The sequence below is a fragment of the Thalassophryne amazonica genome, chromosome 2 (assembly GCF_902500255.1).
Source record: "Thalassophryne amazonica chromosome 2, fThaAma1.1, whole genome shotgun sequence".
In the NCBI taxonomy this organism is placed as follows: domain Eukaryota; kingdom Metazoa; phylum Chordata; class Actinopteri; order Batrachoidiformes; family Batrachoididae; genus Thalassophryne; species Thalassophryne amazonica.
The window spans coordinates 141,896,200-141,908,608 of record NC_047104.1 but is presented as its reverse complement, the minus strand read 5'-3'; the positions used below and the strand labels follow the sequence as shown (position 1 = coordinate 141,908,608).

At 41.2% G+C, this 12,409-nt stretch overlaps 1 protein-coding gene across 1 annotated transcript in view; it reads left to right on the top strand.

The window, feature by feature from the left end:
- Nucleotides 1–1,251: 1,251 nt before the first annotated feature.
- LOC117531962 (fibronectin-like) overlaps nt 1,252–12,409 on the top strand; it is a 57,926-nt gene continuing 46,768 nt past the window's right edge. The window contains 12 exon segments of the mRNA XM_034195154.1: nt 1,252–1,592; nt 1,841–1,966; nt 2,235–2,372; nt 3,368–3,499; nt 3,839–3,976; nt 4,053–4,199; nt 4,306–4,494; nt 6,200–6,382; nt 6,802–6,978; nt 7,163–7,318; nt 7,403–7,531; nt 7,619–7,762. Coding sequence (XP_034051045.1) covers nt 1,442–1,592; nt 1,841–1,966; nt 2,235–2,372; nt 3,368–3,499; nt 3,839–3,976; nt 4,053–4,199; nt 4,306–4,494; nt 6,200–6,382; nt 6,802–6,978; nt 7,163–7,318; nt 7,403–7,531; nt 7,619–7,762 — 1,810 coding nt within the window. The 5' untranslated portion in view covers nt 1,252–1,441.

Sequence of the window (12,409 nt, the reverse complement as noted above, 5' to 3'; positions counted from 1 at the left end):
GCTCTGGACCGGTGTATATGACAGCGTGTACCAGTTCCTGACAATATCCAGCAACTTCGCACAGCCATTGAAGAGGAGTGGACCAACATTCCACAGGCCACAATTGACAACCTGATCAACTCTATGCGAAGGAGATGTGTTGCACTGCATGAGGCAAATGGTGGTCACACCAGATACTGACTGGTATCCCCCCCCCCAATAAAACAAAACTGCACCTTTCAGAGTGGCCTTTTATTGTGGGCAGTCTAAGGCACACCTGTGCACTAATCATGGTGTCTAATCAGCATCTTGATATGGCACACCTGTGAGGTGGGATGGATTATCTCAGCAAAGGAGAAGTGCTCACTATCACAGATTTAGACTGGTTTGTGAACAATATTTGAGGGAAATGGTGATATTGTGTATGTGGAAAAAGTTTTAGATCTTTGAGTTAATCTCATACAAAATGGGAGCAAAACCAAAAGTGTTGCCTTTATATTTTTGTTGAGTGTATATACCACAGGTCAATGACAAAAAAAAAAAAAAACATTCTGGTTCTGAGCACGCACACCTCTGTCAAGGCTGCAGATGTTCTGGAAAATATGTTATGGATCAAATTCAAAATAAAATTCCTTATTTTCTAGGACATTATGCATCTGCTCACCAAATTTCGTCAACATGCTTTCACAACTTTATGAGTTAAATGTTGCTATGTTCCAAACATTCTTCTATTTTCCAGATATCATATATAACAGACAAACAAACAAACAGGCAGACACAGCTATAAACACCTTCTTTGCGGAGGTAATCAACATTCCATTGAAGGGATGCTGTCATCTGGGCCAATAAATCGAGTGAATGGTTGTGCAGAGCACAAAGGGCCAGAGTGTTTTAATGTGGTTGGTTTTAAAAGAAGTTGTGCACAGAGGTCCCCTAATTAGCGGTGAATGTTTTTTGTCTTGTGGAAATAAAGGCCTATAAATGATCTGATTTACATCTGTTTGTTTCCAGTTGAATTTAAATGGATTAGTTTAAAGGGTGAGAAACGATTGATCTGCTGTGGCGACCCCTAACGGGAGCAGCCGAAAGGAGAAGCAGTTTAAAGAAATAAACTGTCCGTGGGTCTCTTTTTTCCTCCTCCTGGTACATTCTCTTCTGATGCTGGAACAGAGATCAAACCTGATGTGGTGCCTTTCATTCTTTGGTGAAGTGTCCAGTGTGCGTTCCTCACCCTAATAAACTAAAGTCCTCCCCCTCAGTGGGTTGGGTGTCCGGTATAAAACCAGTGCGCACCGCTGCGCTCAGCCTGGCGCACCCGCTGCTTGGCGGAGAACTGATCCGCCTGGAACAGCAGCCATTCCAAGACGAACTTCTATCCTGTTCCCTTCTATTCTTTTCCCGATTTTCTTCCTAAATAACCGTTTTGGTACTTTGTAATTTCTCGTGTTTTGCCCTCTCCAACATGAGTGTCGGCGCAGTGACGGCGTTACTGGTTGCGCTGTGCGTAAGCAGCGCAGTCCACTGTGTGCCAAAGAGCCAAGGGAAGAGTAAAAGACAAACTGGACAGTATCAGGTGTATCCTGACCTCCACTACACTTCAGCCATTGCTCCAGGTTTGTACATGGACCACAAAGGTTTTTATTAATATTATTATTTGGTGTTGAATTTCATTCCAGTGCGTAATTTCTCGGAGATTTGTAAACCCCCTTTTTCTTAATTTGGGGTTTGTAATGAGTACAGCAGGGTAATGAATTCTCATTTTACGGTATTTATCACTTCTGCCATCCAGCAAACAGCGTTCCTCTATGATAACTTGTGGTGGTATGTGGTTATATGGATGACGGATGTGTTTAATCGTTAGTTGGCTGTGAGGAGAACGGCCGCTCATACAGGCTGAACGAACAGTGGGAGAAACGCTTCCTTGGAAGTACACTGGTGTGCACCTGTCATGGAGCTGCAGGGATCAAATGCAAAACTAAGCCTGAAGGTCAGTGTGAGACCAAGGGTTGCACCTACAGGTTCATTTTTGACACCTGGAAAGAAGAACAAACAGACAAACAAACCAAAACAATCAAATTGCATTGAATGTAATTTCCCCTAATTTAGTCCCAGTTCCATATTATGACAAACAGGGCAACAGTGGAGTTGGGAAACCTCACAAAAAGACAATGTATTCACTCTGTCTACCAGCGAGCCTTCATATATCAAGAGACGTTGCACCCAGGTGATAACCAGGTGTTTTATCTGTTTTTCAGTGGAGGAGACCTGCTTTGACAAATACAACGACAGAACATATCGGGTCGGCGAAACCTACGAGAGACCGAAGGATAGGATGATCTGGGATTGTACCTGCATTGGATCAGGTCGAGGCAAGATCAGCTGTACCATCGCAAGTGAGTTACCCGATTTCTAAGTAACTTTCAGTATAAACCACCACCACCACTACAAAATATTAATATTCTGTTACAATATGTAAATGAGGTCTTTACAACTAAATTTAGGTTTGCAGTTATATATGTTCTTCAACACCCCACCATACTTACTTCCGGTTTGACGTATTAGAAAAAGTCACCTCTTATTGTTATTTAACTGAAGATAATTTGTGGATATTATTGATTACTATTCAGTTTATTGGTTTGCCTTCCAGACTGTGGGATTAGATCAGATATGTGTGCATTGTCATTCATTCATTTTCTCTCACTTTTGCGGGTCCAGGTTGCAATGGCAGTAGAACAAGCAGCCCTTCCACACTTCCTTATCCTGTCATGTATTATCAGTATGATAAAAGCATTGTTTCTTGATATTACTGACCGTTAACATCACCTTACACATGGAAATAAAAGTAGAGACCTAAGAATAGACCCCTGTGGGACTCCTGAAGAAAAGGGCTATGGGAAAGTCCAAGTAAGCAAAAAAAAAAGATTATATTTAGTAGATTAGTGGGGATAGATGATAGATGATTGTGATTGAGTGTTGTTGAATACCACAAAAAAACAAAAAGAAATCAACAGCAAGTGTCACAAGAACTCCTTTTTCTTATTTCCCACCTGACTCATGGGTGGAGCTAAAATTGAACCCTCAAAGAGTGAAATCATAGAATATTATAGAATATTGATTCAGCAGTGATATGGTCAACCTAAAGAAACAGCTTTGCCACTACACAAAGTACAACATTGAGAGTATCAAAATAAACACTTTAGGAATTAAGTTCAACTCTGAAATATTTGACTCAGAGTGTTTAACTCTCAGATTTTTAGTGGTGCATCAGAGAATGTTGCTTCCTTTATTAAAAAAACTGAATATGTGATAAACACGTAATATAACTTGTATTATATTAATTTTTTATAAGCAAAGACACTGTAATAACCCCAAACCTTTCCACACACAGATCGTTGCCACGAAGGCGGGAACTCATATAAAATCGGAGATACTTGGCAGAGGCCTCACGAGAGCTCTGACTACATGCTGGAGTGTGTGTGTCTCGGGAATGGCAAAGGAGAGTGGACCTGCAAACCCGTGGGTATGGAAACCTCACATCAAACATCACAGTTTGAGTGTGTAAGATTGTGTGTTTGCACCCCAAACACACAAATCCGTGCACCCCCGCTCAAAGGTATGACTAGAAGGGACATTTCTCAGAAGTATTACTGCATTCAACACCGCTGTAAATATTTAACAGCAGCACAAACACACGAGCACGACCGTCCTTGTTGCTCATCTTGCATCACAACTATTGATTTTCACCTGGTTTCTTTCTTGCTGGTAAATAAAATGCTTTGAATTCAAGTCACATGTTTCAAAATGTCTTTTAGCAAAATGCAAAAGTATTGTAATTAAGCATGTCCTGTTTTCTGTGCAGCTGAGCGTTGCTATGACAACACCGCTGCCTCATCCTACACGGTAGGGGAGACCTGGGAGAAACCGTATCAGGGCTGGATGATGCTGGACTGCACTTGTCTGGGAGAAGGAAACGGGCGCATCACATGCACCTCAAGGAGTAAGTAGAACATGCATGCAGGGATGGACACTGGACAGTAAGAGGCGATGTTTGACTGCTGCTCTCCTACCATCAGATCGCTGCAACGACCAGGACACCAGGAGATCCTACCGTATCGGAGACTCGTGGACCAAAACCGACACAAGCGGACACACGCTGCAGTGCCTGTGCTTAGGAAACGGCAGAGGAGAGTGGAAGTGTGAGAGACACAACACAGGACGGGGTAAGGCCGTGAGCCTGAACTGTTCGGATAGTGTATTGAGATGATTCAGTCTTGATAAACACTTTACTTAGACCATTTCCACTTATCATCTTTGGGTGGTGCGCAGGCACAGGATCAGCGGTGGTGGCCACCATTCACCCACAGCCTCTGCCACTACCACAGCCTGTCACCGCGGGAACGTGTCGCACAGATTCCGGAACTACATTCTATGATGGACAGCGCTGGATCAGGACCCAGGGCAACAAGCAGATGCTGTGCACATGTCTGGGCAACGGAGTGAGCTGTCAGGAGTGGGGTGAGTACACCGGATGAAAATATGGAAGTTAAAGTATGTTTCTATTCAGTCACTGGAAAACTCTCCATTATTAGTATTTTTCCTATTAAACAAGAAGCTTCTCAAATATAAATCTGAAGCCTGTTACTTCTGTGGGGTTATGATCCCTATGAAAGGGGTTCAGTTTTTGCCTTTCTGTGTCTGCTGGTTTGTGTGTTTTGGAATATGAAATGTATTAACACAAGAAAATTTTAAAAAATTGATGAAAAGCTTGAACCTATGCCATAATAATTTTGAGGTTGCTAGAAATATGGAGCAATTTTTTTTTCTTACCTCCAACTAAAAGAGGAGGGCTGAGGTTATGTGACTGTCCTGATGAATTTGTATACAAACACTGTAACTCAAATAATGATGTACAGATTCTGGTGCTGCTTTGTGGAGAGATGGTTTTAAGGGCAAAAAAGGGATGAACAATTTTTGCTGGTGATCTGGAGCTACTTCTAGATTTTTCCTTTTGTTTAATTGGATTCAACCTTTTATCTGTTATTTCTTGGCTTATGATGTCACAAGGAGCTGGTGCCCTCTTCTTCTGTGGCACCATGGTCCACCTCCAGTACCTTCATTACCCACACTTTGGGAACCACTGGTCTTTAGGTTAACACAGTGGGCCTGAAACCAAATGATCTTTGATTCAAATCCCCATTAGACAGAGAAAATTACAAGTCATTTGGGCAAGGTCCTTGATCCCCAAGTTGTTCCCATTGTGCATCTTGTGTGGGAGAACTGTTTATTTGCACCTGAAAAATAGACTCCATGTAAAAAAATTCTTCTTGATTTTCCGCAACACTGAGGCTGGAGCCACGTGCGTCTCAAGTAAGCAGTGTGCAAACTCTACTCTGTTAATCATGGGCACTGAATCTGGTGTGGAACAAGCGTAGCATAGCCACTGTAGGTGGCACTGTTTTCCCTCACTACATTCCAATTGTATTCTGAGGTCGGAATTTCCAAATTATGCACTCGCTCCCCAATCCAGGAATGTCCTGATATCAAAATTCCACCTTTTCAACTTATTCAAACACAACATAACCCAAGTTCACAGTCCAGTTGGCTGTTCTGAGAAGCAGCAGCAGTGAAAGTTGTAGTTTTTACTGCTATTAGCACTTTTGTCTTTTTTAGTCCAGTTTAATAAATCATGCGCACAGTACTGTCTTTCAGCTGTCTGTGGATGTGTTAATATGGCATTTTTATGTGTGAAATTCCATGTAATGTATTCACCAAGCAGAAACCAAGCAGTAAATTAAAAGCCTAATGTAACTTCTCCATCATCTGTTCTCTTCCATGATACCATTGCAGTGGGATCGTGCACGCCTGCCCGTCGGCTCAATGTTTTTGTGGTTCTCTCATACGAGCTGTTCTGCTGTGGTCTGCCCTTGTACTTATTCATATTATGTGTGAAGGGGCCCTAACACATTTCAGATTCAGACAACTTTATTGATCCCTAAAAGGGAAATTCATTTCACACCCAGTTACCTCAGACAAATATACAGCAATTAATCCAGAATTATAACTAGTTGAACGTAATAATGGCACACATCAGAATTAAAACAACCACATATATACATTTGATTGTTTATGTACGCTAAACTTTGAAACAGTCCGTCTTCTGAATTGAGACAATGTGAGTGTGTTTAAACTGTATAAACTGTTCTCTGCCCCTTCTGTGCAGAGGCCCGGGCCCAGGTGTATGGTGGCAACTCCAATGGTCAGCCGTGCGCATTTCCTTTTGTCTTCTTGGGGAAGACCTACTACGCTTGCACCTCAGATGGACGTACGGACGGGCAGCTCTGGTGCTCCACGACCTCTGACTATGCGACTGATCAGCAGTACTCATTCTGTACTGAGAAAAATGGTGAGGCTATTGGACAGGAAGGAAGGAAGGAAGGAAAGAACAAAGGAAGTTGGTGGTACAGAGATAAAGAAAAAACAATGACGGCGAAAGTAAACTCTGGTGTCACTATTGCCACAAAAGTTCTGTTAAACCTTCTGTTTAATATCAGCTATTATTTCTCATATAGTGTTGGTATGCAGTCAATTTTCAGTGTGTGCAGGATGTGCACGGGCTCTCTTTCAAAGTAGTGTTGCATCAACTCTATAAGTAACTCTAGAAATTATTAAATGAAGCTGAAAAACAGTAATTGAGTTGATTTACCCAAATATTCATCCTCAAAGTGTGATGAAAACATGGAATGCCATTGTGGAACGTCAGCTATCCTGATCAATTTTCAGTTATCTTGACCTACAACAATGTTGTCACCTTCTCAATTCCAGCCATCGTAGCAACACGAGGTGGGAACTCCAATGGTGCCATGTGCCACTTCCCATTTCTCTACAGTGGTCGCAACTACACCGATTGCACCTCTGACGGGCGCCGTGACGGTATGAGGTGGTGCGGTACCACCTACAATTATGACGCAGAGCAGCGCTTTGGATTTTGCCCCATGGCTGGTTAGTATGTGCGTGTGGTGGACTGGGGGCTTAGTTGGTAGTTACATACATTAGTTGACCAGTACTTGCGAATCATCTGTGAACTCTATGGGTGGATTGGAGTGACAATGGATGTACTTACACTTCTTTGTCCAACTTGGTCATTGCTGTCACATTCTTTTTTAAAAATGTATTTATTTGGCAGCCCATGAAGAGGTGTGCACCACCAATGATGGAGTGATGCACCGTGTTGGCGACAAGTGGGACAAACGCCATGATGTCATGGGTCACATGATGGAGTGCACCTGCATGGGGAACGGTCGAGGGGAGTGGAGTTGTATTGCGTACTCTCAGCTGCGAGGTCAGACAGCCAGCTCCAGTTGGATTTGACACACAGCTGATGTTGGTCGTGTATTGATTTTTATCTCTTATTCTATTTGTCCAGATCAGTGTATTGTTGATGGCTTGACCTATGAAGTAAACCAGGCCTTCTCCAAACGTCACAATGAAGGATACATGATGAACTGCACGTGCTTTGGACAGGGACGGGGGCGCTGGAAGTGTGATGCTCTCGGTGCGTTATGGCTGATTAAAAAAACAGAGAACCTCAGCTCTTTGATTCTGTTCTGACATCATCTGTGCTTTGCTTCCCCTCTGACAGACCAATGTCAGGAGCCACAAACCAGGGACTTTTATCAGATTGGAGAGACATGGTACAAAGTCATCCATGGTAACCAGTACCGCTGTTATTGCTACGGCAATGGCATTGGAGAGCTGAGATGTGAGCCCCAGCGAGCATATCCAGGTACTGAATCTGCAACACAGCCAGTTTAAAGCTGAAATCTGAGATTCATCTATGAAATTACATACTCTTTGATTTATGTACCGTAAATGTTTGCCTTGTTTTTCAAAAGGTATAAAATCACATGTTCAATCAATCAATCAATCAATCAATTTTATTTATATAGCGCCAAATCACAACAAACAGTTGCCCCAAGGCGCTTTATATTGTAAGGCAAGGCCATACAATAATTACGGAAAAACCCCAACGGTCAAAACGACCCCATGTGAGCAAGCACTTGGCGACAGTGGGAAGGAAAAACTCCCTTTTAACAGGAAGAAACCTCCAGCAGAACCAGGCTCAGGGAGGGGCAGTCTTCTGCTGGGACTGGTTGGGGCTGAGGGAGAGAACCAAGAAAAGACATGCTGTGGAGGGGAGGAGAGATCAATCACTAATGATTAAATGCAGAGTGGTGCATACAGAGCAAAAAGAGAAAGAAACACTCAGTGCATCATGGGAACCCCCCAGCAGTCTAAGTCTATAGCAGCATAACTAAGGGATGGTTCAGGGTCACCTGATCCAGCCCTAACTATAAGCTTTAGTAAAAAGGAAAGTTTTAAGCCTAATCTTAAAAGTAGAGAGGGTGTCTGTCTCCCTGATCTGAAATGGGAGCTGGTTCCACAGGAGAGGAGCCTGAAAGCTGAAGGCTCTGCCTCCCATTCTACTCTTACAAACCCTAGGAACTACAAGTAAGCCTGCAGTCTGAGAGCGAAGCACTCTATTGGGGTGATATGGTACTATGAGGTCCCTAAGATAAGATGGGACCTGATTATTCAAAACCTTATAAGTAAGAAGAAGAATTTTAAATTCTATTCTAGAATTAACAGGAAGCCAATGAAGAGAGGCCAAAATGGGTGAGATATGCTCTCTCCTTCTAGTCCCCGTTAGTACTCTAGCTGCAGCATTTTGAATTAACTGAAGGCTTTTCAGGGAACTTTTAGGACAACCTGATAATAATGAATTACAATAGTCCAGCCTAGAGGAAATAAATGCATGAATTAGTTTTTCAGCATCACTCTGAGACAAGACCTTTCTAATTTTAGAGATATTGCGTAAATGCAAAAAAGCAGTCCTACATATTTGTTTAATATGCGCATTGAATGACATATCCTGATCAAAAATGACTCCAAGATTTCTCACAGTATTACTAGAGGTCAGGGTAATGCCATCCAGAGTAAGGATCTGGTTAGACACCATGTTTCTAAGATTTGTGGGGCCAAGTACAATAACTTCAGTTTTATCTGAGTTTAAAAGCAGGAAATTAGAGGTCATCCATGTCTTTATGTCTGTAAGACAATCCTGCAGTTTAGCTAATTGGTGTGTGTCCTCTGGCTTCATGGATAGATAATGCTGGGTATCATCTGCGTAACAATGAAAATTTAAGCAATGCCGTCTAATAATACTGCCTAAGGGAAGCATGTATAAAGTGAATAAAATTGGTCCTAGCACAGAACCTTGTGGAACTCCATAATTAACCTTAGTCTGTGAAGAAGATTCCCCATTTACATGAACAAATTGTAATCTATTAGATAAATATGATTGAAACCACCGCAGCGCAGTGCCTTTAATACCTATGGCATGCTCTAATCTCTGTAATAAAATTTTATGGTCAACAGTATCAAAAGCAGCACTGAGGTCTAACAGAACAAGCACAGAGATGAGTCCACTGTCTGAGGCCATAAGAAGATCATTTGTAACCTTCACTAATGCTGTTTCTGTACTATGATGAATTCTAAAACCTGACTGAAACTCTTCAAATAGACCATTCCTCTGCAGATGATCAGTTAGCTGTTTTACAACTACCCTTTCAAGAATGTTTGAGAGAAAAGGAAGGTTGGAGATTGGCCTATAATTAGCTAAGATAGCTGGGTCAAGTGATGGCTTTTTAAGTAATGGTTTAATTACTGCCACCTTAAAAGCCTGTGGTACATAGCCAACTAATAAAGATAGATTGATCATATTTAAGATCGAAGCATTAAATAATGGTAGGGCTTCCTTGAGCAGCCTGGTAGGAATGGGGTCTAATAGACATGTTGATGGTTTGGATGAAGTAACTAATGAAAATAACTCAGACAGAACAATCTGAGAGAAAGAGTCTAACCAAATACCGGCATCACTGAAAGCAGCCAAAGATAACGATACGTCTTTGGGATTGTTATGAGTAATTTTTTCTCTAATAGTTAAAATTTTATTAGCAAAGAAAGTCATGAAGTCATTACTAGATAAAGTTAAAGGAATACTCAGCTCAATAGAGCTCTGACTCTTTGTCAGCCTGGCTACAGTGCTGAAAAGAAACCTGGGGTTGTTCTTATTTTCTTCAATTAGTGATGAGTAGTAAGATGTCCTAGCTTTACAGAGGGCTTTTTTATAGAGCAACAGACTCTTTTTCCAGGCTAAGTGAAGATCTTCTAAATTAGTGAGACGCCATTTCCTCTCCAACTTACGGGTTATCTGCTTTAAGCTGCGAGTTTGTGAGTTATACCACGGAGTCAGGCACTTCTGATTTAAAGCTCTCTTTTTCAGAGGAGCTACAGCATCCAAAGTTGTCTTCAATGAGGATGTAAAACTATTGACGATATACTCTATCTCACTTATATGTTGACCAGTTGTATCACTTTCATAATGCTAGACTTTCAGTGTGATGTCATAAGAAGAAGAAGCAAAACAACGCCCTTCACCAGGATTTTTTTTTTTTTAAATGTTGTATGAGATTGGAACATGTCCTCTAAGCAGATGATTGGACTGGTTGTATAATAATAATTTTAGTGTCAAATAATTTCCAACATTTAAAAATAACACAATGCTAAAATACCCCCTGCCGTATGAGCATTGTGTTCTTTATAATTTGCAGTTGTTTAATTAATTATTAAGATCCTTTTGTCTTATGTACAATTTGTACATGTTCAATAAAGCCCCTCTATCAATCAATCAATCAAAAACAATATTTACATCTTAAGAGTTGAAGTTATGCAAATTAAGGAATATTTGTAGCTCACCCTCTGTGCATTTGCAGGTATTAATGAAACAAATTTAACTCCATAAAAAGTTAGCTTTGAGTTGGCGGAGGTTAGCATGCACGCTAGCATCTGTAAAATGTTTTGTAAATGACTCCAGAGGTGTTATCAGTTTACAAAAACAGCGCTTTCAGTTTCAGAAGTGTTTATTACTCGCTAGCTTTTACATCATTCTTAAGGTCGGCGCCACGTAACTTCGGTGAAGTGGCCAAGCAGAAGGCGAGAATTCATACTTCTGTGACTGGCCACTTGGTGAAAACTCACCCGGGCTGTATACTGTTTTTAAAATCAGCCAGTTTGCTTTTGTCTCTAAATTGCTTCTATCAGCCAGCTAACAGCTATCACTGCCTGGAACGGTGAGATTTATACACCAAGCTGACCTGAAGTGAATCACTGTACATTAAATTCATTTTATTGACGAGTCTATCCCTTTTGAAAAGTGATCAAATAACATGCATTTGTATTGAGTTTGGCAATGTGTTCACTGACAAAACCCACCCATAGAGGTTAAAAGCCCAGATGAGCAATCTCGAGAATATATGACAGAGGTTATATTTACACACAAACAAAACAGAGATTTGCAGCTAGCTACCAGCCTGTGATATCACCATGCTAACGTCCGCGAAATAGGGTTGCCAACCATCCCTTGAAAAACGGAATCGTCCCTTATTTGGAAATAAAAGTCTGCGTTCTGTATTGACCTGAAACGGGACGCAGTTTGTCCCGTATTTCTGTGAGAATCAAAAAGTCTGTAAAATATTAGTGGAATTGACTGGCGCTTTATATGGAAACTTACGGTAAATTTGATCCCAGCCTCTCTCCTGCTTTTCACCAATGAGCTGACAGACACGAGTTGACAATACAGAATCACTCTTATCTCATTGGTCGAGGGACATCTGCTCGCAAGAAGATACCGACGTCATGAGCCGACGACGGTCGCTAGACGACAATAACAAATCAGCATGGCTGATATCGATACAGACACCGACACTGGCACTGCAGATATGCCTACAGACAGCAATGTCTGTAACGTCGTTAGTCCTCCTCCTAAAAAAACAAACAAACAAACAAAAAAGAATGCAAAAATACAGGGGAGAATGAGAAAAGGAAAATGGCTGGGTGGAAAAGGTGCGCGACAACAGTATTGTTTACTTTTCAGACTTTATTTTTTGCACTTTTTATTACACTAAATGTGTACATGTGCACTGTTACATTGTTTTGCACTGTTATTAATGCAAATTTTCTATTGTTTTTTTTTTTTGTTAATTTATACAATTTTAAGTTAAGCAATAGCACTACAGAGATTTATTTTTAAAGAAGACAGAATGCTCATATTGAAATTGTGAGTGAAAATTTATTTTGCACTAAAAATAAATTGCTAAATAATAATTTGTTTTCCACGTGTTCATATCAGAACAAATGCATGTGTGCATCTACCTAAATTCAGGGTCAAGTCAACAGTCAAATGGTTAAAATCATTTCACACAGACGCTGGGAAGGGTGAAGGCAATGGTCAGTCGGCCGGTCGGCCCTGGCGGTGAGGTGTCCCTTATTTATTTTTCAGAGAGTTGGCAACCCTACCGCGAAATGTCTTGTA